The sequence below is a fragment of the Acomys russatus genome, chromosome 10 (genome assembly GCF_903995435.1).
Source record: "Acomys russatus chromosome 10, mAcoRus1.1, whole genome shotgun sequence".
Taxonomy (NCBI): domain Eukaryota; kingdom Metazoa; phylum Chordata; class Mammalia; order Rodentia; family Muridae; genus Acomys; species Acomys russatus.
Window position 1 is genome coordinate 36646384 of NC_067146.1, and position 26948 is coordinate 36673331.

At 43.4% G+C, this 26948-nt stretch overlaps 2 protein-coding genes across 2 annotated transcripts in view; one reads left to right on the plus strand and one right to left on the minus strand.

Annotated features, from left to right (window-relative positions):
• The first annotated feature begins 769 nt into the window (after positions 1 to 769).
• On the plus strand, positions 770 to 17579 carry LOC127194556 (lanosterol 14-alpha demethylase). The gene is made up of 10 exons (XM_051152006.1): positions 770 to 1087; positions 2914 to 3012; positions 4560 to 4736; positions 5825 to 5951; positions 7173 to 7347; positions 9179 to 9298; positions 9640 to 9835; positions 13687 to 13782; positions 14418 to 14586; positions 16628 to 17579. The coding sequence occupies exons 1-10, from the start codon at positions 914 to 916 to the stop codon at positions 16804 to 16806; spliced, it is 1512 nt and encodes a 503-aa protein (XP_051007963.1). The 5' UTR covers positions 770 to 913; the 3' UTR covers positions 16807 to 17579.
• A 1893-nt stretch (positions 17580 to 19472) lies between these two features.
• The window catches only part of Akap9 (A-kinase anchoring protein 9), a 138315-nt gene continuing 130839 nt past the window's right edge, over positions 19473 to 26948 (minus strand). The window contains 6 exon segments of the mRNA XM_051152007.1: positions 19473 to 20129; positions 21811 to 21950; positions 22463 to 22592; positions 23644 to 23729; positions 25357 to 25589; positions 26271 to 26471. Coding sequence (XP_051007964.1) covers positions 20092 to 20129; positions 21811 to 21950; positions 22463 to 22592; positions 23644 to 23729; positions 25357 to 25589; positions 26271 to 26471 — 828 coding nt within the window. The 3' untranslated portion in view covers positions 19473 to 20091.

A 26948-nucleotide genomic window follows, 5' to 3' on the forward strand; every position in this document is an offset into this window, starting at 1 on the left:
GAAGGAGGATTAAACTTGGAAGCATGTCATCAGAAATGCTTTATTTGAAGCTACAAGTGAGCGAGATCAGGGTAACTCCTGCTTCAAAGCTAGCTAGTAAGCAAGCAAGCTATCAAAATGGGGGCTTTGGGGGACATCTGCCTCAGTTTACTCATGACATCTGTTTTTATTTTGGAAGTCTAGTCTGGGTACAACAAACCCAGTACACAACTACCGCTTGTTAACTGCGTGGCGCTACAAGAACAACCCGTCAGAATGAAACTTGGTGGTACGGATAATCCGACCGTCTCTCCCTCCGGGTCACACCTCCAGGCCCACGAGGGGTGGTCTCAGCGAATGCCAGGGAGCCCACACCTCCGCGGGATTGGCGCAGAGACAGACGCCCCACAGAGAGGGCGGTGCCCGGGTCGCCAGCTCTGCTGACGCCACATAGGCCGATATCACCTCAGCGGCGCGTGGTGCAATCACAGAGCGCTTTGCCCCCGCCGCTGCCTGCCACCACGCCTGTCCGGAGATCCCTCCGCCAGGCCCTCGGGTGCCCGCTCCCAGGGCCGTGCTCCTCTGGCACACGGACTCTCGTGGCTCGCAGCTCCCAGGGCGTGGCCGTTTCTGGAGCGATCGCTGTCTTCCCAGTGTCCCAGAGGCACAGGCAATACCCACTTCCTCAGGTCCCTCCCGGTGGCGCAGGGATCCAGCACCTCGCCGGGGGCGTGGCTAGAGAGAAAGCCCCGCCCCGTGCGTGACGTACCGGTGGCGCGCTGGAGGGCCTTGGGTGTGGGAGGCGCCTGGGCCCGTAGAGTGGCCGGGGCTGCCTCCCGACTCCCACCTACCGGCATCTCCAGCTCCATCTTTTCGGAGAAGAGGCGGCGACCTCGGCCTCCAGCTCATCAGGCGGAGCGAAGCGACGGTCGGGATGGTGTTGCTGGGCTTGCTGCAGTCGGGCGGCTGGGTGCTGGGCCAGGCGGTGGAGCAGGTGACAGGAGGCAACCTGCTCTCCACGCTGCTCATCGCCTGCGCCTTCACTCTCAGCCTGGTCTACCTGTTGAGGCTCGCAGTGGGCCACATGGTCCAGCTTCCCGCCGGGGCGGTAAGTGCACCCCAGGCGTCCTCGCTCTGAGCCCGGGCCGAGCAGGCGGGCCCCCTGCTCGGGGTTGCTAGCAGTGGCTGGCGCGCTGGGGACTGGGGTTGGTGGCTGCAGGCGCGTGGTGCTGCAGGCGATCTTGGCTGTGGTGATGGTGTCTTTGGAATCCTAAGTCGAGGCCTGTGCTTGGCTGTCCCAGTTTCTTCGGTGGCAGCGGCTTTGAACTCCTGGCTGGGATCGTGCTTTGCAGTATTTGTAGTCAGGATGTGCACTTCCCTGGATGGAGGTGGCTTAAGTCGGCCTGTCTTGGCCGTGGCTGTAAGTGCAGAGCGCTGGACTAGCTTTGCTGTTCTTTGTGTTTTGGGGTTCTTTGTGAGGGCCTTGATGGCAAGGAATGGGCAGCTGCGGTCCCGGTGGCTATCGCTTTCTCTATTGCTTTGTGTTTGTAGTATCCCGTGGACTCGTGGGCTTGATGATGATTAATATCAGTGTCAGGGAGACTGCGGCCAGTTCTAAAGCGACAAGAGTGTGGTAAGGGCTTTCCTGTGATACTGCAAAAATACCAGTTTCTCTAGCTTAGCGCTACACCAAACCACTAGTTTCAAGCCTCCCAAGTATATTAGCTGAACGCCCTTGCAATCAACACTCGGTAGCTTTGAAAGCCACCCTTTTGAAACTTGACAGTGGAATGTAAAAACTAACTGAACTGTGTCCAGCATTAAGTTTCAACCAAGTTGTTTAAAGAGTCATCTTTAAGCAAGGGTTAGGCAGCTCCTATTTCTTACTCTTATTAGATTTGCGATCTTATAGCGTTATTGATTTTTGAGATGGGAGTCTTACTGTAACCCAGGGTGGCTGTGGGACTTGTTACGTAGGTAAGGCTAGCCTTGGCACACCTTCCAGCCTTCATCCCTTGGGTGTGTGTGCATTACACACCTGGCTGCTATGCATCTTTGAGGAGATAGTATTTGTCACTAGAAAGACAAAGGGACCTTGTTGTAAAGTGCTGTGAGGTTTTGGTGTTTTGAAACCACCAAATATCAGAGGAACATTATCTGTTTTCATCCTTGCAGGTTTATTGTTGCAGTCTTGCAATCTGCAGGTCTCATTTTGTGACATCTTAAGTCCCCTTAAGATTAGTGGCACTACATAAGGGGGGAGAGGTCCCCCTCAGTCACAGTCATAGGGGAGGGGAATAGGGTGAAAGTGGGAGGGAGGGAGGAATGGGAGGATAGAAGGGATGGGATAACAGTTGAGATGTAATATGAATGAATAAATAAATAAATTAAAAAAAAAAGACTTGTGGCACAGAATTCCTGCTTGGAGAGGGTTTGGTCTCTTTAATCTTGGTAGATCTAGTTATTTGCAGTCAGAGGAACATGGCATACTTGTGTTTCCATGTGAATATGAGAGACATTTTCCTTTTTGTAGGTTACTGCTTGGCCGTTTCTGTCCCAGAAAGTGTAAGGCAAGGCTCTGGGATTGAAGGGAATGGCAGTAGGCTGTAGAAACCAGAGAATTACAACCAGCTCTCTTTGTTTGCTCCTCTAATGATTAGAGAAGTTGTCTGAAGCCTCCAATAGTACTGGGCATTATTGGTGGTTACCAATGTTTAAAATCACACTGCCTTTTCCCCTAAACATTTCTATTTTGAGTTTGTTCTATATGTTAGACTTTCTCTAAATATACTGTGTGTGTGTGTGTGTGTGTGTGTGTGTGTGTGTGTGTGTGTGTGTGTGTGTATGTGTGTGAACATTACTCTCAAGCTGGCTATCAAATGAAACTTTTTTTTAAAAAAATGAAATGAAAACTAAATTATTTCTCTTTTTTAGAAAAGTCCACCGTACATTTTCTCTCCAATTCCATTCCTTGGCCATGCAATAGCATTTGGGAAAAGTCCAATTGAGTTCTTGGAAAATGCATATGAGAAGGTAAGTAAGTCTTCTACATAACCAGAGGTGGAGAAACTAGTTCAGAGAGGTACTTTTCTTTAAATAGAAAGATGTTAAAAAAATATATACTGCCTTTCCTGCTTATTAGCATTACTGAAAACATAAAATGACAAGACCTTGTTAACTCACATAGCTTCCCAGGGTGAATGTCCTGGGGTAGTGTCTGAGGGAACTGCTAGTTCTAACAGCTGTGTTTTAAAAAATAGTCTTACATGTTATTTTCACTAATTATAGTCAAAGTTGACACTCATTTTTTAAAATCATGTATCTTTGGAAGCGTCTGTCTCTCCATCGTCCTGTCCATCCTATGTGACTCCACTGTCCACGTGGATGCCTGGGCACTCAAGCCTCTGCTCTTCCCTTCACACACAGGGCATTTGCATCAGATCAGCTGTTTGCACCATAGTCTTGCTTTGGACTTCTTGTTAATGATTACCCTTCCCAATATTCATTATTTAACCGAACTCTGTTCTTTGTTTTAATATAATTTAGAGTATTCTGTAAGAATTCCTCAAGTGTATACAATATAGTTCAATCGCATTTACCTCCCACTTCCCTCTTCCATTTCCTCCTCAATCCTTCTCCCACGTCTCTCTTTCAACTTGGTCATTAAAAAAGAAAAAATCCACTGAGTCTAATGAGGGCTGTCTATATATGCATGGGTATGGGTCCCTCCGCTAGAGCACAGTCAACCTACCCTTAAAGAAACTGACTCCCCATCCCCTAGCAGCCATGGACTGTCGGTAGCCCCTTATATATCCAAAGTGTATTTTCAACACTTTTTAAAAAAAAAAGATTTAGTTTTGTGTGTAAGCCTTTGTGTCTCTGATAGTATGTGCCCCTAATGCAGTTACTTGCCAAAGTCAGAAGAGGGCATTGGATCCCCTAGATATATCGCTACAGCCAATTGTGAGCTGCCTAATTGTATGTGGGAACCAAACTCAGATCCTCGCTAGCTCCCCCATCCCGTATACTCTGTTCTTATACCACACCCTTTCCTGATGTACTTGTGCAAGGACTTTCATTGTAATGATTCTTTAATGGCATTTGGTTTGTGGGTTCTGGGGATCAAACTCAGGGTGCCATCCTTGCTGGCAAGTGATTTTACCCACTGAGCCATCCCACAGCCCCGATAAATTAGTTTATAACAGAAGGGAAAAAAGTATTTTCTTATAAATATTGATTAAAGAATTTTATGTAGGCAATGTAGAACAATAATTAAAAACAGCTTGAATACTACTTAGATAGCCAATAATTAAGAGGAACTGAATGAGCTAGCACAGTGGCATCTAACGATACATTAGAGATCTGACGTTTTACATGGTAGAAAGTATTTTCAAGATATTCTAAAAAAGAATAAATCATTATACGTATTCTGCTTTTGTGATGAAGACAGGAGGTGGAATACGGCCAGGTGAAAACAGTTGTTGAAAAGTTTATGAATATTTGGAACTTTCAAAACACAGTGTTATTCTGTGATGTAAGAAATGTTTTGTAACAGCACGTGTGGTCTTTTTCCCTTTTAGTATGGACCTGTCTTTAGCTTTACCATGGTGGGCAAGACTTTTACTTACCTTTTGGGGAGTGAGGCTGCAGCACTGCTTTTCAATAGTAAGAATGAAGACCTGAATGCAGAAGATGTCTACAGTCGACTGACCACGCCCGTGTTTGGGAAGGGAGTTGCATATGATGTGCCAAATGCAGTAGGTGGCCTTTCTATCCTGGATAAAAGACAAATCGAAACTAGGAGTTACAACTAGTTAATATCACATACTTGTAATGCAGAGTTAATTTATTCCCTCACTTAAGAAATCGCGTTTAGTCCCAGTACTGGGTAGGCAGAGGCAGGTGGATTGCTGTGAGTTTGAGGCCAGTCTGGTTTACAAAGCAAGTCCAAGACAGCCAAGGCTACACAGAGAGACCCTGTCTCCAAAAACAAGAACAAGAAAAAAGAAAAGAAAAGGAATCAATAGTAACTTGGCATATTGAGATTTGATTTGAGAGAGTAACAAGAAAATAGTACTATTTCATCAAAAGGACTTCTTAGCCCAAGAGCTTTGACTTGGAAATTGACTTCAGAACTCCTTTCCAGCTGGCTGTGGTGGTTCAAGGCTGCAGTCCCAGCTGTGGTGGCTCAAGGCCGCAGTCCCAGCTGTGGTGGCTCAAGGCCGCAGTCCCAGCATTTGGGAGGTTGATGCAGGAGAATCTTGAACTCAAACCCAACATGGACTATAGTGGGAGAGCTGGTCTTAAAACAAACAAATACACAAACAGAACTCTTTTAATGTGTCTCCTTCGGGTATGGGATGTTTTTTATGAGAGGGTTTCCTGCTCCCAAATGAGCACAATGAAGACTCAGGTGCCTGGTGAGCTCTGATGAGAGCCGTAGCAGACATGGCCTGCATCAGTTAGGAGTCAGGATTAGTGTTTCTGCGGCTGGGAGGGCTGGGGAGATGAATGTCTCCCCTATGTTGAAAAGCAATGGCTTTCAAAAATTTTGCCCAGATTTATCTCTTTATTATCTTAAACATTTTATTAGACTTAAAATTGTGATGTCTCAAAGGGCTATTGTTTTAATATAAAATTACTTTATTCAGGCTTTTCTAAACTTCTGAAAGATATTGTCAGTGATGAATGATATTCAGAAATAGAATGAGGACTTATATGAAGGTGGTTATTTTTACTTTCAAATTTAAGAATGTTTTATTTGTTATGTAGTTAGAATAACCTGATATATCTCATAATGAAATAAAAATGTAATGTTGTATATCTCCCCTTTTTTTAAATGAAGGTTTTCTTGGAACAGAAGAAAATATTAAAAAGTGGCCTTAACATAGTCCACTTCAAGCAGTATGTTCCTATAATTGAAAAAGAAACAAAGGAATACTTTCAAAGTTGGGGAGAAAGCGGAGAGAGAAGTAAGCAAAGGCATTCCATTTATCCTGTCTTTTCTGTTTGTATGCATGTACAGAACAAAGTACAGTGTGTGCAGAATTGCTGTGTCTAATGAGAGGGCTGTGCTGATGACAATGCAGTTGAAATAGCAAACCCAGCCTTTATAGTGTGCTTCTAAGTATTGTCTTCAGAGAGACAATTGGCGTATCTATGCCAGGTGCAGTATCTGCTTATAGGCCGTAGGATGTTAGGCCACAAGTCACCACCTTCCGAGCCTGGCCGTCAGCTCCTATACAGGGTGGAGGAACTTGATTGCTAGTTTACCTGAAGCTGATGTGATGTATTTCCTAGTCATAGAAGAAGCTGATGTGCACATTAGAATGTCTATTGATTTGTTTAGGGTTCTTCCTGCTTCTGTCTCTGAAATGCTGGGGGCTATAGGCGTGATCTCACCTAGAATGAGAAATAATTGTGGCACATGCCTGGAATCGTAGCACTTGGGAAGTGGAGGCAGAAGGATTACAAGTTTGAGGAAAGCCTGTGCTACCTAGCACAAGCCATGTCTAAAACCAAACTGAAAATAAAGCATGAGAGGCATGCCATTAGAGCTCCAAGAGGACCAGGGTGTGTTGCCTGAATCCTTCGTGGCAGGTGTTAACTGGAAGTTCTTTGGTGACAGTAGAGTTAAAGAGCAGAGTGAGGTGACTCTTGCGGCTTTCAAGGCGGTGCAGTGGGCTTGCCGATGCCCGTCTCCAGTGTTGGGGTTGTAGGAGGGGACTGGAGTTTTCTAGTACACACAGCCACGACTTCTCCATTTATTCCTTCTCTTCATCTGACCCCGGAGCATGCTGCCTTTGGTTTTGGGCCTGCCGTATAGTGGGAATTTCCTCATTGCCCTCATAAGCATTGAGTAGCATTTGTGCTGTGACTGGAAATCAGGTGGCTGCATTTATTTTTATAGTCGTCTTATCTCTTGAAGAAGAATAATTTGTAAAAGAGGGGTAGATGTGCTCTGAGGCACCAATTTTGCCCGACCAGAGGGGCAGTGTGGCCAGTGATTTGGCTATTGCCTCCAGAGCTCTGCATAGCTCCCTAGCTCTCTGGAGTTTATGGAGGGATGACTAGGATTGGGACTATATATATATTCCCAACTTTTCTACACAATTTCTTTTATATGTTCAAGAAAATATTTTAAGAGAGTTTTGGAAATAGTAATGAGAATGATTTTTTTTTTCTCTCCATAGATGTGTTTGAAGCACTTTCCGAGCTCATTATTTTAACTGCTAGCCATTGTTTACATGGGAAGGAAATTAGAAGTCAACTCAACGAGAAGGTGGCACAGCTGTATGCAGATCTGGACGGGGGTTTTAGCCACGCGGCCTGGCTGCTGCCCGGCTGGCTGCCTCTGCCTAGCTTCAGGTGTGTATGGAGAAGGACCACTGGCACTGGGCTGACTTTCCATAGTTACTGTGCTGTCTCTGCTTTCTAGTTTGGGCAGGTTAGGAGCTTCCATTTTTATAAGAGCTCAGGTCAGGTTTTCTTTATATGGTGAGCTCATTTTTAGGAAGTTTCATTTTATGGATAAGGTAGTTTGTGGCCTCTTGTAATATTTTGCTTGCCTAATATTGTCTTTGTACACCAAGAAATCTCTCAGCTGTACTTAGAGATACAGCCTTTTAAAAGCACCTGGTTGAAGGTCTTTGACGTTGTTTTTGGTACCTGTATTGTGACCTTTCTTTTGAACTATACTATAGTTTCCATAGGGACTGGGGCTGTCTCCTGCACAGCTGTGTGGCGTTTAGGCCTTGGTGTGTGGGCCAGGCCCTGAGAGCTGCAGGCTTTCTCTGCCCTTGCTGGGTAGGTGAGAGACAGGGCTTTAATTATTGATCTTTGCCCCTTTATGTCTCCTCCTATTTAGCTGCCAAATAAAAGGTATTACAGCAAAGGGCCAGTCTGAGAGGCTCTCCGAAAGTCATGACATTCATAAGCTTGGCAGGTTAAAAAAAAAAAAATGCTTCTAGTGGGCATGGCAGCACACACCTGTAATCCAGCACTTAGAGGCAGAGGCAGGTGGATCTCTGTGAGTTAGAGGCCAGCCTGGTCTACAAAGCGAGTCCAGGACAGCCAAGGCTACACAGAGAAACCCTGTCTTGAAAAACGAAACAAACAAAACCCCAAATCAAACCAAAACAAAAACCATGCTTCTCTGTGTATTATGCTGGCACACCCCACACTGCTCCTCACCCGTGGTCTCCCGTACAGGCTTGTCCGTCTAATTTCTATCTCCTCTGTTCCCTGAAGTTAGAATTCTGGAGCTTGATCTTACAGCTCAGCTTTCCTTGCTTACATCCTGAGGCGTGTGCCTGCCTTTCTGTGTGTGTTGTCTCAACAGTAGTCCTGTAAATGAAATAGGGCAGCTTTTGTTGAGCTTGATTATAGAATGGGCTTTTAGGAGTGAATATTGCTTTTGTAAAATAAAGATTATTTGATTTTTAAGTCTATCTGCTCCCTATCCCTCCGTGTGTGTGTGTGTGTGTGTGTGCGTGTGTGTGTGTGTGTGTGTGTGTATGTGTGTGCATGTGCATGCATGCACGTGTGCATGTGCTACATGAATGCTAGTGTAGTTATAGGCTACTGGATGCCAGATGTAGGCTCTGGGAATTCAACTTCCGTTCTCTGTAAGAGCCAGTATGAGCTCTGAACTACTGAGCTCCTCTTTTCAGCCCCAAGATTGCTTGCTTTTTAGGTTTTAGCTGCAGCTCACTCGCTATGCAGATGTATGTGAAGGGCAGCCTCACAGCTCTTAGTATATACTGAGCACCTGACCAAAGTCAACATTTTGGGAGATGGGGCTCGTGTTTGGAACCTATAAGGATTTTTCTCTCAGCAGAGATTATGCAGTTATAGAGAGTGAGAAAAGTAGACTAAAATGCTGTGAAAGAGGCAGTGTGACTCAGTAGCTTTGAGGACTAATTTGGAAAATGTAGAATCTTATGCTGACTTACACCTGTGTTCTGTGGAACTGGGAAGTGCTTGTGAGGGAGAGCCATGCTTACTTGGATAGGTATTGTTACCAAGGTGAGCCGCATGACAGGGTCCTGTCCTTCCTTGCTGGGGATGGTCTGAGTTCATGTTTTCTCTCTTTCCTGGTTCCGAGTTCTTGCCACTTCAGTCATTAAAGTTAATGCTTTACGTTGGGTGTTGGTTTTGAATGTCACTCTATTGAAAGTACTTTGGTTTTGAATTATAGGCGCAGGGACAGAGCCCATCGAGAGATCAAGAATATTTTCTACAAGGCCATCCAGAAACGCAGGCTGTCACAAGAAAAAGTTGATGATATTCTCCAAACTTTACTAGATTCTACATACAAGTGAGAGCCGTCGGATCACATGTTAAGCTGAAGCAAGAAACTATACATTAAGATGCAGATTACTGACACTTTAGTTAAGGCAGCGGAATAAATTAGTACTTGTAAATTGTTTGTAAAATGTTTCACCCGGATGCCATAGGCTGGCGTGGGGACCGTTTGCAAATAAACTGGAAGGAAGTCTTTTGTAATCAAAGCCGGGCTTTCTCCTGGCTAGTCTTTTTCTTGGGAAGGGAGCCGGGAGCACTGAGTGCTGGTGGGGAAAGAAAAGTAACAATTCCATCAGGAAACTATGAATATTCACTATGTCTGCCCAATGTTAAGTGTGTGCGGTTTATCCTCAGGGACGGGCGGCCTCTGACAGATGATGAGGTAGCAGGCATGCTCATCGGACTGCTGCTGGCAGGACAGCACACCTCCTCCACCACCAGTGCCTGGATGGGCTTCTTTTTGGCCAGAGATAAACCACTTCAAGAAAAATGCTACTTAGAACAGAAAGCAGTGTGTGGCGAGGATCTGCCGCCCTTGACTTATGAGCAGGTTTGTTTCCAGGGGACACTGTGAGGCTTTCTGTTCACTATAGTTTCAGTTAATATGCTCGTAGGAACTTTCTGCAACCTTAGGTTAAAGAAAGAGCTGAATGTCAGTGCTTCTCTACAGTTTGCAGTGGCTTTGTCCTGAGGCCTTACAGCTCTTTGCACTTGCTGCTTTGGTGGCGTGCCTTTAACTCCTGGCCTCTGTCCACGGGGAGTGCCTTCTCTGTGTTGTGCTTGTCAAGTGCAGGGGCCTCTGGATCACATGCATTTCTGAGGCCTTTGTCCTTAGGTGGTAGCGGCAGTGATGGGCACTATAAGTTCATATGTGCATTGCACCCAGCTTGCTGGGTAGAAAAGCACGATGGGGCTCACTCGCAGTGTAACGGGGCCTCCTGAAGCATACCTGGGCCTTATCCTCTTCTTGTTATGCTTTGCTTTGATACTTTATGAAAATGGTTATGCTTTGCTTTGATACTTTATGAAAATGATGTGCTACATTCAGATATACTTAAATTCCTGTGATAAAACATTTTATGTGTGTGTGTGTGTTGTGTTATTTTTGTTTGCTAAACATAATCATACAAACATATATCATAAACATATAATAAAGGCTATATATCCATTGTTTTATTGTGGCATCTTTGGTAATATGCCAACTGCCTCTCAAGGATTAAGCTAGACCTACTTCGCCACCAATGACCTCAGTCCCTTCATAGGGCCATGCCCCTAATGAGCACCCATTACTAATTAGTCTCTTACAAGTGTCACACTACTCCTTGCCATCAACTGTACGAATCTGTGGGAAACACTTTTTTGGGAGACAGTTTTACTGTTTAGCTCTTGGCTGGCTTAGAACTTGCTATGTAGAGCAGGCTGATCTAAACTCAAGAGATCCCTGCACTGGCTTCCTGAGTGCAAGTGGCTGGAGAGCACATTTAATGATATCCAAATCATAAGAGCAAGTTAAGGTCCATCCAATATGGACATTCTGCATGTTACTTACCATTTGTTCATTTTCTAGACATTTGCTTTACCTCCACTGTTTGGATCTGATGAAAGTGTCATTTCCAAACATTTGTCCTGATTTTGTGGCATCTGTTTTCAATTTTGTGGAGTACATATTTTGGAGTGGGATTGCTGGCCCATACAGTAGCTTCATGCCAAACATTTCCTTCATTTTTAACCTCATCACCAGCATTGACGTTTTCTGATGTCTGTGTGTGCTCGCTGTGCGTTCTGGCTGTGATGCCTGTCAAAGGGTCTTCTGAGCGGGTGTGCCATTTCCCTGATGGCTGAGTATTTTGTGGTGTTTTCTTAGGAGAATGTCTGTTCAGATCAGATCCTGTCCCTTTATGACATGGACTGCCTCCTTTTACTGTCCTGAGCATTTGTGTGTGTTTTCAAAAGGTGGAGACTTCCCTCTGCTTTCTTAGTTTCCTTCTCCTTTTGGGTCTCTGATTTGTTTTGAATTAATTTTGATATCCTGTGAGGTGAGGGACCGTTGTACCTGTTTTGTCTGTAGAAATCCATTTGTCCCAGCACCGTTTGTTGAAAAGACTGTTTTCCTCTTAATGGTCTTGTCAAAAATCTATTGGCCATAACTTTAAGGCTTCATTTCTTGACTCTGATCCCATTCTATCAAGCTGCATGTTAGTTTATGTGTTAGCTGTATGTCTCCTTTTATAAGTTTTAAATTTTAGAGTGTGGCTCTAATCTTTAAGGACTGTTCTAGATATTTTTAGTTCCTTCAATTTTCATAATGTCTTTAGCAATTTCTGCAAAAATGATTGATTGTACTGCCATTCTAACAATTTCAGTCTTTAGACACACTCCCATGCCGTGACTGACATCATGCATAGCTCCTTCCTTCCTTTTTCTTTTTTTGGCTTTTAATTTCTTCCAACATTTTAATTTTTTTAATTCTTCAGTGATAACGTTTCCATCTTCTTTGCTAAGTGTGTTCTTTTTGTGCTGTGTTCTTTATTTGGTGTGTGGTGTGCGCATGCATTGCCACGGTACACAGGTAGTGGTCAGGACAGCGCGGAGGAGTTGGGGCTGTCCACTCTGCGTTCTAGGGAGTGAACTGAGGCCATCTCTCTTGGCAGTAAACGCCTTTCCCTGCTGAGCCATTTTGCTACATCCTAAGTATTCTTTTCATGTTTCTCTCATGCCAGTTCAAGTCTCCTATTCATCTACTCCAGTGAGAATGTTATTTGTATCTTTCAGGTCAAGGATTTCTATATTTCTAAAAATAATCTATTATTTTCTATTTGGTGTGGTATTGTCATATTGTTTCATGCTTTAATTCTTTAGGCCTATTTTTCTTTTTGTTCTTCGAAGGTCTTTATAATCTTCTGTATAAATTCATCTAGTAGTTCAAAGTTTAGTGTCTGTCCTTATTGGAGGGTGTGGCCACTCATTCCATTCTGCAGGTTCCAGGATGTCAGCTCCACAAACTCTAGAGCTGCAGGTCTGGCCCCTGAGGTCATTTGGTAGTTGCTGAGATTGTAGGAGAGGGAGACAGAGAGGTGGCCAATAAGGAAGGGGACATGTCCTGCATGCTCTCAAGTGTCCCCTGACTGCTGTGTTGACTTCTGTTTACTAAATTTGAATGCTCTGTAAGAAGCTAGTTGCTTTAGTTAAAAAAAAAAAAAAATCTAATTCAGGCATAGTCCCTATTAAACTTCCTTTTGAGTTGTATTTATTTCCTTTTTTAATAAAGTTTCTAATATTTTTGCTGTAATTCCTACATTGAAAAGCAGTGGCAACTCTGGAAATGAGATCTCACACCCCTGGGGTTTGTAAACAGATTAACTTTTTTTTGTTGTTTTTTGTTTGAGAGATCATCTCAGTATGTCATTTTGGCTGTCCTGGAACTCACTGTGTAGACCAGTGGGGCTTTGAACTCATGGAGATGTGCTTGTTTTTGGGATTAAAGATGCTGCGATGTGTGGGCATCTCAGTTAGTGATTTCTTAAACTGTCTTGAACTCTTGGCTTTTGCTGAGGAGCTTTGCATGTTCTTCACAGTCCTTCGGGTGGTTTTAACTCAGCTTTAGCCTTTACTTCTTGTGTGTTGGTCAATCACAGGTGAGAGATTGGATCTGTCATATCTCACGTTGCATGTTGTAGCTCTCTGTACATGCATGTGGCATTATGGTAGAACTTTCCAGGCTCTCCTGTAGACATCTCATTTTCATTTTCTAGGTGCTTCCTTTTTAAGTATCTTGATTTATCTCTTAAGTGTATCACCACCTCAAGTCCTTAAAATGTTGTATCGGCTGGATCTTTCTCTCTCTCTCTTTGATACAAGGTCTCAGTGTAGCCCAGGCTGCCTCAGGGAGGGAGGGAGGGAGGGAGGGAGGGAGGTGCCACTGTGCCTGGCTGCTCTTGGCAGATCTGCTTCAGCCTCTCTGGGGTAGTTCCATGCTTTTGCTTTCCGAGGCTCCCTTTGATCTGCTGTAGTGTAAGTCACACTCCAAAGCTTGCTTTCCTCACGAAGATTCCTTTCTTCTTGAGTGAACTCTTGGCACATTATTACAAGCCTTCTAATTTATCAGAGTTTTGAAAAAGTTGACACTGATTTTTTGATGATCTTAATTTTTGAAAGAGTGAATTTTATTGTCCTTAACCATACCATTCACCGTCTTCCTGTTACCTTGCCCTCCCCCTTCCCTGTTGACCTTGACAGTGATAAAACTTGGCAGGCCCAGCCATCACGAACCAGTTACTGCTGCCTCGATACTTTCACACTAACTTGAAAATTAAAATAATTCTCTCCTACTGTTGAGGTATGGTGAATATTTGGGGAGGGACTGGAAATAATTCTTGATTTCTTTCTTTTCTTTTTTTTTAGTTGAAGGATCTGAATATACTTGATCGATGCATAAAAGAAACACTGAGACTGAGACCTCCAATAATGACCATGATGAGAATGGCCAGGACTCCTCAGGTCAATCTCTTGCCTAGATTCTCCCTTTTGGGCCCAGTTTCAGAGCGAATATTATTATTTTTAATATATTTTATTATTCATATTACATCTCAATTGTTATCCCATCTCTTGTATCCTCCCATTTCTCCCTCCCTCCCATTTTTCCCTTACTCCCCTCTCCTATGACTGTGACTGAGGGGGACCTCCTCCCCCTGTATATCAGAGCGAATATTATTAACATAGGAGTAAAAACTGCCGACATTGTAAATATATGAACATTATTACATAATTATAGACATTAAACATGATAATCTAATATTGATTATGTTTTTAATTTAACAATTGTAGCTTTTAAAAGTTAGAGGTACATTTCTTGGCTTTAAACACAATATGGTATTTTGTAAAAACTGCATGAATTACATAGGTCAGATTATGAAAAGGTTTAATTTTACTCTGCCTTGAGCTGGGTTTGTATATACTTCTAGTTCAGTATTGGCAGACTTGTAAACAACTTTGAGTCAAGATAATTTTAATTGGTTTATCATCTAGACAGCTTTAAACGTATGCATAGTCCACACTGACACTGATTAATGCCTTCTTCTCATTTGGTCCATAATGAAACACTCTCTAACAAACTGTTCCTTCTCACTTTGTAGACTGTGGCAGGGTACACCATTCCTCCAGGACATCAGGTGTGTGTTTCTCCTACTGTCAATCAAAGACTGAAGGACTCCTGGGTAGAGCGCCTGGACTTTAATCCTGACCGCTACTTACAGGATAACCCAGCGTCAGGAGAGAAGTTTGCCTACGTGCCATTTGGAGCTGGTGAGATGATTGATTGCACTTCCGGTTGAAGTGTTTGTTGCTGTAATATGTCTGTCCTTCAGGAGACCACCCTGACATTCAGATTCCAGAGAGAGAGGTTGGGGAGAGAAGCATCCTTCTCCCTTTCTGAGGAACATGCCTGCACATTTTTGGGGATGGGGTCTTTGTAAATGGAAAAGAAGATTTCATGAGTCTAAGGCTGAGTCTTTGCATTCTGACCCACGTCCTTTTATTAGTTCTAAACATATGAAGGCCTTGAACTTTGGAGCATATTTAACAAGTGCACTTATCATATACAAAGGACTATAGATTAATAATTGAAAGAGCCGTTAACTTGGCAGTTCAGATTCTGTAAGGAGAGAGGAGTCATCACTAAACTAGTGCCCACTTCCGCTGGCTTCCAGGTACCAGGCTGCTCTTGTACCGTATGCAGCAGCTTTTTTGGACAGCTTTGAGTATTAGGTCCGTTTACTATCCTGTCAGTAGATGGTCCTAATCACAGTCCTGGCTCTTCTTCATCTTTGTGTTAGTATTTTAGAGTATCTACAGCTAGCATAACCTGAGGGCCTAAAAACAAGATTGTCACTTTGCAGTTTGGGAGGATGGTTATCTGAAATCAAGGTGTTGATTCTGGAGGTTTTGAAGAAGACTTCTTACCTCTTCCTAGTTGTAGAAGTTTCTGCTAATCCTTGGCTTGTGGCTGCATCTCACTCCAGCTGCTGCTCTTTTTTTCCTTGTTATTGTCTATCTATAAATAGTTTTTATGTTACATATTGTAAGTCATCAGAATTTATCAGTTCTTTTGTTGATTCTGTCAGGGTACTTGCAGTTTGTGGCTATTAATTCTTCAACTTTTTTCTTTAAGACAGACTTCTCTTCAATGTGGGCCGATGTAAATGGCTCCTGTAAATGTGCCTCCCACAAATAAATGCTTAATGGGCCATGTAAACATAGTTATAAAGCGATGTTGAATTTTGTTTTTTCTTTAGCAAAAAATATTAACAACAAAAATGGCCCAATCTTTTCCTTTCTTCTTTTCTTTCTTTGTTTCTTTTTTCTTTCTTTCTTTCCTTCCTTCCTTTCTTTCTTTCTGTTTCTTTCTTTCCTTTCTTCAGTTTTTGTTTTTAGACAGGGTTTCACTCTGTAGCTTTGACCGGCCTACTTGGCTTCTAATTTAGGGAGATCAGCCTGCCTCTGCTTCCTGGATGCTGTAAAGGCATGCACCACCACACTGGGAGGCCAAACTGCTTCAGTCTTAAGACAGCATTCTTGGCCGAACCACATGTCATGAATGTGGTTTCCTGTTCTTTACTAAACCTTAGTGCCTTTAGCATTGATGATCTAGGATTGTCTTGAATTCTTGAGTATGATGTGAGAGAGAGATGAACTTTGTGATTCTTAGGTGTATTCTCTCCACACCCACATTTTAGTGTCTACTTAATTCTCAACCCTTTCTTGCTCTCAGGGCCTTGGCTGAGCAGCAGATGGCCATCAGATTATCTCTGGGCTCTGTGTTCTTTCCCTTGGCTCTAGTTGACCTTGTGCAGCGCAGCACCACACTGTTCCTGGACTTTTAGTCATGCAATCAAAGTTGAAATCTGTAAGTTCTTCAGTGTAGTCCATGCTTATGGGTGCTCTGGCCTTGTTTCCCTGTTGATTTTAGAATTTGTCAGTTTCCGCAGTTGATTTTGATTTTAGTGTAGATGTTATTTTGGGTTTATATCACTAATGGCCATCTGGGATTTTGATTGACCTGTTCACACGTAACACAGGAGTGCTCTTGGGACCTGTATCTCACACATTCTCATCTTATGATTCGAATTAAGTCTCTAAAAATATCATAGTTACCCATGTTTTCCTCTAACACTGGCAATATCTGGGCTTAAAAATGATTTATAGTCTTACTTTATATGCACGGTGTCATCCTTTTATTATAGTTACACATTTCCTGATTGTCTACAACGAATGCCACTCTAGGCTTAAAGAGGTAAGAAAGAACCTAAAACTTAGTCTGATGAAACTTTTTTCCCCTTTTAAATAGGGCGTCATCGTTGTATTGGAGAAAATTTTGCCTATGTTCAGATTAAGACAATTTGGTCCACTATGCTCCGTTTATATGAATTTGACCTCATCAATGGATATTTTCCCAGTGTGAATTATACAACAATGATCCACACCCCTGAAAACCCAGTAATCCGTTACAAACGAAGATCAAAATGAAAAAAGGACCAAGGAAGCACCGTGGGCTCTTGACCGCAGGCTGCAGCTTGGGAGAGAATGAAGCTTTTGAAACAGCTTTCATAGTGTACTGTTTTTTGAGTGTGTAATTCTGAAAGCCAGTTTATGATTTTAATGTTTCATTAACTCAGTGGTTTTATCAAACCTAATGGCATTCGAAACAGTTACAGTAGTTTTGATAGGACTTTATGAAAGTCAAGTTTATGTTAGACATTGTCTGTTTAGGGGAGTCTCAGTTGGCAGATGCTACAGAACACATCGTCCAGGTAGTAACTTCAAAAGCACATGTTGCCCTAGGGAGAGTGCTTTGGGACATTCCAGTTGGGAACTAGTTTTGCAAGTTTAAAAGTCAAATTCTGCAAAGGCCACAGGCTACTCATGTCCTTGGGTAAGGACTAAGTCCGTTGGGAAGCTTTAGGTGAAAGGGAACACTAGATGGGTGACAATATAACTTGGCAACTTGTAGCCCTGCTACAGGAGGATGGCAGGGATCCTGGACTATACCTCGATAACTTTATTTCCTAAGAATACTACTCATTAAAGAGTGCATATGTATGTTACTGGTTCCACTGGTCACATTTTTTTGTGAAAAATCCAAAGTCAAATCCTTATAGGACTTTGATTTTAATTTTGCTTAAGGTCTTTTGAATCCTCCACAGAAAATACAGTTAGAGAAGTTTCAATTACCAGGCTTTTAAAAGTACAGGATCTTGAGATTAGTGAATTATATGTTTAAGGTTGGCTGACCAGAAATGGTCTTGCTGGCTGTGTTCTGTGGAGGCTGTGTTCAGGAGCCAACCCAAGATATGGTAACCGTGGGCCCAACTCTGACACGTGCATAATCTATCAGAGTCAAGGTAACTCAGTTGCTGGGTGTGCTCCTGCACACCTGCAATTCAGAGGCTTGAGGCAGGAGGATTTTAAGTTTGAGGCCAAACTAGCCTATGTAGGCTACATATTCTCCAAAACACCAGAAAGGAAACACCCTCCCCCAAATAAAACCCTTTTCTCTAAAGCATGTGTAATGGCTGGTTTTGTGAGTCAACTTGACACAAGCTAGAATCATCAGACAGAAAGGAGCCTCAGTTGGGGAAATGCCTCCTGAGACCCAGCTGTAAGGCGTTTTCTCAGTTAGTGATCAATTCGGGAGAGCCCAGTCCATTGTTGATGGTGCCATCCCTGGGCTTGTGGTTCTGGGTTCTTTAAGAAAGCAGGATGAGAAAGCCACGATGAGCAAGCGAGTAAGCAGCACTTCTCCATGGCTTCTGCATCAGCTCCTGCCTCCAGCTTCCTGCCCTGTTAGAGTTCCTGTCTTGACTTCCGTTGATGATAAACAGTGATATGAAGTGTAAGCCAAATAAACCTTTTCCTCCCTAACTTGCTTTTTGGTCATGGTATTTCATCGCAGCAATAGAAACCCTACGACAGTGTGCTACAGTTTGAGGCTTGAAGATTCTTTGTATGGAGGCCTAAATCTGCTGTTAAAAGGTTTCACATTAAATTTCTCTATGAGAAAAAGTTCACTTGTCCGTATCCATGAATTTGAAGTGTGTGCGTCAGTAAATACAGTTCGAGGGAAAATTGCATCCTCCTTGTATGAATTAGGCTCCCCTTTAGTATTTCCTTCAGTTACTTAGGTAAGTCACTCTGTTACGAGTGCCCCGTGAGAAATCAGGTATTTTCACAGCAAATTATAAACGTTGCTGACCTTTCCAAGTATGCTTCTCTCTCCTTTTACTATGGTGGTTATTAGATGACTCCTGGCTCACAGATGCTGCACTGGCATGTGTTAGTTGACAGCTCTTATGGAAGCCTGATGATTGTTTCCGTGTAACTGATTTTCTTCGCCAGCCTGGATAGTTTGTCTTTATTGGTCTGAGAAGGGTTCTAGACTTGAATGAGATTTGTAGGTTCCTGGGACAGAGTTAAATCTGAGTAAGGCTGGCCTGTTCACTGGCTAGTTTTAGAATCTGACATACTTTCAGTGCTGAGAATTAATATGCTGAAGCATTAGAATTAGGTTTTCATCACAGACCAGTTATTGTGAATAACAGTTATTGAGAAGAACACAGCAGAGGCCCAAAGCCACAGGAGGGCTGACTTCCGGACTCGGCTGGCAAACAGTTGTCCATATGCTTTCTCCCTACACAACTGCCTTGACTTGGCGACTGTATCAGCTTTAAAGGTTTTTATGCACAACACTCCTCTTAACTAGTTGTTAGAATCCGCTTTGCTATTTCTTGAAAGCTTGGTTGCAATGCAGGGGAAATATTTAACTAGAACTTCCCAGCAATGCTCAGCTTCAGGATTGTGTTTACATAACTCATTAGTAGTGAAACAGTATCTTTCAGAGTGAACAGCAAGGCTGTTTTGACAGTCAGCAAGTGTGCTGTGCTACAGGGAACCCTCTGGAGAACTGTATCCTCTCAGAGTGTCCCAGTTAAGACTTTGGCTGGCTGAGGAGGAGGCTTCCTGAATTCTGCTACACTATTATTGATACAATTTAGTATTCTTTGAAGCTGATTGCTGTGTCTAGATTTGTGAGGAGGCATCTTTGGACATGAATACTAAATAAATGAAAATGCAAACTTAGTGTTGAAAACACCATCATGGATAGTTTATACAAAGGCACATTTAAAATTCTTTAATGGAGGGAGAGAAACCCAGTTTTTAGATCCTGAGTTCTCCCTATTTGAGACACATACCAAGGTGACAGGTACCAAGAGGTGTGGCTTAGTTAAAAGTCAAGAAGTTTCAAATACAGGATGATGAAAATGGTGAAGTCATTTTTATTTCAGTACTTGACAAAATACCCCATAAAGTTCAAACTTCTACCATTATACAAAAATAGGTCTCTACGAGTGATATGTTCTGTCTTCATCACCAGTAGCAAATATATTAGGCAGAAACATGTACCTTCAGTAGCTCTTTAAGAAAAGTGCAGGACACTGCAGGCTACACATTCAGCAGCATTGCCATTTGAAAAAGCTTTAATCTTTTTACCCTTACAAATACACAAAGTTTATAATTTAATCATTTAAATTAGCATTCTACAAATATACATGTTATTTTATGATTATTGTGCATGAACACAATGCTTATATACACAAACTCCAGTTTGTCTTCATGTGCTGGCAAGGATTCGGATACAATCATAGCTGTGTTTGTATTGGTCCCATTGAATATTCACAATACAAAAGCACAAAAGAGCCATTGACTCACAAAAGGGAATCTATTTAATATTTATTAAATTAATGTTTCAAAGGATTATCTCCTCATGCCAGTATGAAACTGTGTAGATGAACCTGTAAAAATAAAAAGCAGGACAATTAGATTGCTGCCTGTATCAGGGCAGCAGCGGACACAGGCGGCTGATCTGTTTAAAACCATCTCAAAATGTTGGGGACCAGTGAGATGTTTTAATGGCTGAGGTGCTGCCAAGCTTGAAAATCTGAGTTTGATCCCTGGAACCCACACAGTGGATGGACAGAGCCAGTATCTGCAAGTTTTCTCAATGCTATGCCCATGCTGTGGCAAAGATGTGCAAACACATATACAAATAAGACCCCAATGTCTTCAGACCTGAACTTAAATTTTTTTTTTAAAAAAAAATAAAGATTTAGTGCATGCTTGTGTGATATCTGTGTGCATGCACGTTTGTGTGTAGTTTGGTTTAAGATGCCCCAAAGCACTGGGTCCTCAAACTTGGACTTAGTTCTGAGAGGCTGACTGTATGTAGGAGTCACCACTCTGGCCATATAGAGTAAGGCAATGCCAGTGTGCTCCATGAGTTCCCAATGGTCACTTGGGCTGGTAAGTAAATGACATCTTGACGACAAGCTAAGCTAACTTTAAATAGCTGTAGTCTACAGTGTATGGTATTAATAGAGAAAGAATCTTTGCAAAATGATGAGGGCAGGAGGACCTGGGTTTGATCTCCAGCACCCACAGGCAACTCACAACCATCTGCAACTCAAGTCCTAGGAGATCTGACATCCTCTCCTGGCCTCTGCAGGCATCAGGCATGCATGGTGTAATAAGCAGTTAACACATGGAGGCAAAACATCCGTACACACAATAAAAACAAAAACCCCATCAAAGTGGATGGCTAGCACAATAACTTAAACTAAAATGACTCAGTCTCTGGGCTAGTAGTGAGTGAAGGAAGACGGAAGTTTTCTCACAACGATGAATGAAATCTACCTCTACGTAAAGTATGATACTTTGCGAATAGTTCTGAGGAGAATAAAAGATTGTTCTTACAAAGTATATCTGTAAAAATGTCTTAAAAATTACGATTTTATCCGTGTTTGTGTGTAGGTGATATCCCACAGTGCAGGTCAGAGGGAAACTTGTAGGAGTTGGTATTTCTCCTACCTTGTGGGTTGTGAGGATTGGAGAGGTACTCAGGCTTGGAGGCAGGCACCTTTCCCTGCAGCCACCTCCCCAGCCCTTTAAACTCCACCTTTATGGAACATATGACACACATGGAACATATGACACACATGGAACATATGACACACATGGAACATATGACACATATGGAACATATGACACACATGGAACATATGAGGAGAGAAAGATGATGCTTATAGTATCTTACAAGGGATAGCTTGTTTGGAGTTGGGACAATGGGTGCCTTACTTGCTTAGGGCGAGGTCGCTCTGCCTTCTATCATGTACTACGTAGGACCAAGTTCTGTAGTGGGCCTCACACTCAGCATACCTTAAGGGGGTGCTCATTACGCATTCTGTCTAGTTTGAATGAAGACAGTAGCAAACCATTCTGTCAGGGGTGCTGGTGGACACAGGAGTGATAGTCACTTCTCTGCTGGTCAGAGGTAAAGCTGGGACAACCTGGGAACTAATGCACTGAGCTCAGTGCATTTGATTTGATTTGATTAACCTGAAGAAGCATGCCAAGGAGTTGGAGAGAGAGGGGTGGGCCTAGCATGGCCACTACAGAGAAGTGGTTACAATGCAGTACCTGACTGTATGGCTCCGAGTCGCCTGTTCAGTGCCTGTAGCCGAGTGATATAATCTGTCAGAGCTTTATCAGGGTCATACTGTTGAAGTTGGGAGCAGGCCAGGGAAGGAGGATTTAAATCTGCCGGAGCACCTGGGTACCTAGGGATTAAAGTATGTTCAAGAATCCAATTTGCCAGAAACAATGCAGCTAAATTGCCAGCCTGCCTCTCCCCTGCGCCATCCACTGCCTTATCTGTACTTCCAGACTTCTAAATATAGGTTAATAAGGAAGTTACTCGTTAATGAACTCGAAGATGCCACTTTAAGAAGGCCCAGTACAAGCTTGCAGAGGTGCTCAGGAAACGCTGGGCCTGTGTAAAGCAACTTCTTGTGTGTCTACAGTATTTTCTTTTTTAATGGATGGTGACCAATACTTCCAATGTCTAACTACAGCATATATTTCTAAACACAATTTATATATTGTGTTCCCTATGTCTTTAGAAACCATTTAGAAATAAAACGGTAGATCTGATTCTAAGCTTCAAGATACAGAAACTACATATAACTAATGATGTCTAGCTCACAGTGCAGAGAAGTCAGAAGCCCTATGGTCCACGTCTCTGACTCTAGCAAGTCCACTATGCTTACTCCAGGGCTTGGCAAGTTCTTACCTATTCTGAAATGGTAAGGGAGACCTGGGGCAGTCCAGATCCGGCCTGGAGCGGTACGCTGTGTGTCTTGGTTCTCCATACAGCTCCAGCCCACCAGCAGAATGATAAAATGGTTCAGTCTTTTCAACACCTAAATAAACCCAAGATATAGCACTGTAGTGAAAAAAAAAAGACTAAGTCTCGGAAGATCTCTATAAAAGCAGTAAGGGTTTAAAAGAATAGCGTAGGGACTGTGTACCATATACAGTCAGTTTCAACTCTTGCTAAAGGAGAACAGTACAAACCAAAGAGCCTTTCGGTGGTTTTCTGCTTACCTTTGACATGGCTATTTCTGGTATCAAAGAAAATAATCTCATTGTAATATGTTTTTTGCAAAATACCTACTTGTACCAAGAACAAAGTGTTTTGGTGTCTCAGAACGGTTTCTGAGTGTGTGCGCTTTGCGGGGAAAAGATGATGTGGGTTAAAACTTTACACCAATGTGACCAAGTCTTATCTTCACTATTCTACTTTACTGGAAACAAAACAAAACAAAACAAATCTGTGAAATCAAGGTTTGCTTACTCTTTGTGCCAACACAAGTCATCACGGTAAACATTTCCTCTCAGTGTAAGGCGGCTATCCTAAAACACTGTCAAGGAGCAGGCACTTTCTTTGCTGCTCAGTTGTCAGGACACCTGAACATGGTACAGTACTGACACCACAGCATGTGTCCTGTAATTCTGTGTCCTCCTCCTTACTCCTCCCTGTCTCAGCCCTAACATTTTCCTCCTGCTTTCTAGCTGAGGAGAGACGAACTGTGAGTTAGCACTACTAGATAGCCACGTAAGCTCAGCAACACCCTGATGATGAAGAGTTACAACTTCAAGCTGCACTTCCTCCATGTGACGCCAGCAGGCCTCCCCAGCCCGCTCCACTGCTTCCCAGCTGCTAATCTGGGACAAATGGCATGTGTTCTTCATGGCTCAGGCCAAGCGACTGTAACTGCCTGTCAGTTACATGGGAGAGAGAATCTATGAAGAAAAACAGGACTTGGTGCAGACTAACTCCATAAATCAGGCTCTAGTTTTGAAAACAAAGTCCTCAGCCTTGCTGAAAGGGTGTTCACTCGTTACTTGACAGCCATCACACATGCAGCAACTTCAGAGTCATAAGCAGAAGCCACACCATCCTGCCCTTACCTGGACTCAGCCCAAAGCCATCCCTGTTAATATGGATGGAACTAGAGCCTGTGACTTGCTGCCAGCGCCGAACCAAATATTTCATTCTAGAAGAGAGCCCAAGACAAAGATCTCAAAGCACATCCACGTAAACATGTGTACCCACAAAATCATGCCCGTAATTATGAACACAGAACATGTTTCAGGACAGTTACATGACTGCCTCTGCTAAACTACACATACTCCACTGGTCTCTGGCCACATGATGAGGCACAGGGCATGGATGAACTCCCCTCACTTCCAAGACGCCAGTGTCTCTAACACGGCCACGTAAGTGGGCAGAAGAAGATGAAGGGCAAAAGTAGATAGAAAAAAGTGAGCAAAGAGAGGGTAAAAGGTAACAGAGGAGAACGAGGTCAGGCAGAGAAGAGAGTGAACTTCAGCAGGCAGTAAGAGGCACCAGGGAAACCCGGGGAGCTTTAGACCATGTGATCAGGAACAAAGACAGCAGTGGATTCAAAAGGAATGGAGGTGTGTCACCAGCTAGCGCAATTCCTTGCTGACTGCCCATTTTTTCTTTCCTGGGCTACCGGACTTTTTGGAGTGCCAGGTTTAATTTCTTAGTGCCAATTTCAGGAGGATCAACATATGAGCCTACAGCAGGGCAAAAAAAGGAGGGATGAGCCAGGTGTGGTGGTGCATCCCTTTACTTCCAGCATTCGGGAGGCAGAGGCAGGCGGATCTCCCAGAGTTTGAGGCTAGGCTGGTCAACATAGTGAGTTCCAGGACTGCCAGAGTGACATAGTGAGACCCCATCTCAAACCACGTTACTAAGGTTGATAGCTTTTCTCCTTCATGGAGCCTTCTGGAATTTCTCAGCATTACAGGCAGACTCCTGTTATCTCAGCAGACCATTTAGCGTCTCTTTTCTGTGAACTGTCCTCTCTCCCAGTAGAAAGGGAGATGCCACTAGGCAGGTGCCGTCTATTAATGTCCCCACTGGGCTTGCCCTGGCTTACGACATACACACTGATGAAAGGAATGAGAGGTGAGAAAGAGTGGAGCCGAGAAGCTACCATGCGGACTGGAAGAGGCAGGCAGGCCAGAGGCCAGCAATCAGACAAACCCTAGCGCCTCCAGAGAGTTGCCAGGGCTGACAAGAGGCTGAGCCCTGCCAGCCCAGAGCTGCCAGGGCAGGTTGCTCATCCTCCCTGACCCTGTCACCTCTCCCTGCCTCATATGTGACCCAAGTTTCTCAATGGTAGTTTCTGAAGAGCTTCCAGGTCTTTGGACAATACAGGACAGGTTTTAACTGGAAGTTGTTCCTAGCCTGGACAGCTGGGGAAGAAAGGTGAGCTCTAGAGGGTCAACCCCTGACTCAGGTGGACAGACCAGGGCTTTCTTCAGCTGGGTGCTGTGGGTGGCTTAATTTAACAGTAGAGAAAAGAAACGTGTACCACATTTATATAAGTAGCGTTTCAAAAACAGCCTTCCCCTTTTATGATTGAGCGAGGTTTATTTGGATTTATTTTTAAAAAAGGACAGTGTGGACTGGAGTCATCAACTACTTAAACCTGGAAAGACCTTTCTAGGGGTTTACACAGAACAAAGGTTCTGCTGTAAGGGTGGAAACCTAGAGAGAATTAAATGGGAAAAAAGTAGTCTACAGTGCCTACGTCACACGTGTTCTCTTTGAGAGCTTATGGCAGAAATGAATTTTCTTCAAGCCTTTACCTTGAAATTGCAATAGACACTCTGACAGCAGAGCGAAACCTGGTGAATCCCTTGGGGTGGCTGGTGACTGTCTCGGGATCTGCGAAGGTTGGGTGTTCCCCCATGCGGGCAAGCACCCCCAGGGTGGCATCTTCACACTCCTGGAAGCCCCCCAGGAGCAGCAGCAGGTATTTCTTCTGATATATGAGAGCTTTTCGGAAACCTGAGGCTCTCAAATATTTACTGTAAATTCTCTGTGTTTAATGAAAGAAAGAACAAAGATGGTGAGGAGCCATTTGCGTTGTTCTCTGGAGGAAGACTAGCAAATAAAAAACAGGAGCACTAGGCCACACACCAGGCTGCTGTCTACTGGGAAAGCCAAGCTGATAGGTGATGGAATTAACCTTTGGAGTACAACTCGTAAAATCAGAGTTATGCTTTGGATTTTAATCACATTTATTGTAAATATTTTTGTTGTCATGTCTATGTTTTTAAATATTGACCTTATTTTTAAAAAAATTAGTCACTCATCCATTAGCTTTTTAACTAAGCTATTTTCTGTCCACTCCATAGTTGGAATAAATATTCCATATGTTTTCCTTCCTCTATTTTGGACTTAGACCAACTGGTCAAGGCAACTTTAGCAATGCATTCATTCTCAGCGTTAGCGAGGCCACTCCCAGCACACCAACGGTCAGGGACTTTGCTTAGGAGCTGTGGGGAGTAGGGTCACACTGCAGAGAGCAAGAAAAGCAGGGCTGAATGTGGGACAGTTCTGGGTGTGCCTCTCTACAAACTTATGACCAGGTAGAGACACTGTAATCACGGCAGACTGAAAAGAGACGCCCAGGGACCTAGCCTGAGCGGTACCCACACTTCTGTGGTCTGTTCAGTTAGGGTCAGCAGGATGCGTGTATGCACAGGATATTGCCTACCTGCATGGTGGCATGCTCAGAGTCAGGGCTCAGATTCTGAAGTAAAGTGTCATTTCTTAGTTCAGCTTTCAGTTTACACACTTTTGCTTCTGCCCTTTTTAAAGATTTCTGAAGAGCCAACTTTTCTCTGTTCCAGATTTCTTTTTCTGAAGCAATGATGGCTTCGATGTTAGCATGACCAGCGAAGGAAAACCTAGAAGACTGCAGAAACATGGCCTATCATACCATTTTCTCTCTCTCTCTCTCTCTCTCTCTGGGGGGGGGGGGGAGGCATCATTTTTTGTTGTTGTTGTTTGTTTTCTTTGGCTTTTGAGACAAGGTTTCTCTGTGCAGCCTTGGCTGTCTTAGACTCACTTTGTAGACCAGGCAGGCCTCAAACTCACAGAGATCCTCCTACCTCTGCCTCTTGAGTGCTGGGACTGCAGGCATGCCACTGAGCTCAGCTCTATCATACTGTTTTTCAAGACAACTGAATTAAATCACAGTAGGCTGTCCAGCCTCAGCCCTTCAAGCCCACAGCCACAATCACACACCTGTCTAGGTCTGAGTGTCCAGTCTCTACTACTGAGACTGGATGGATGTGAGGGAGTGACTCTCAGGATAGCTCCATGAAAAAGTTATTTATTTGACTATGTAGTTGTTTGCCAGTCTTTAAATGTAAGGGTAAATATAGAGACT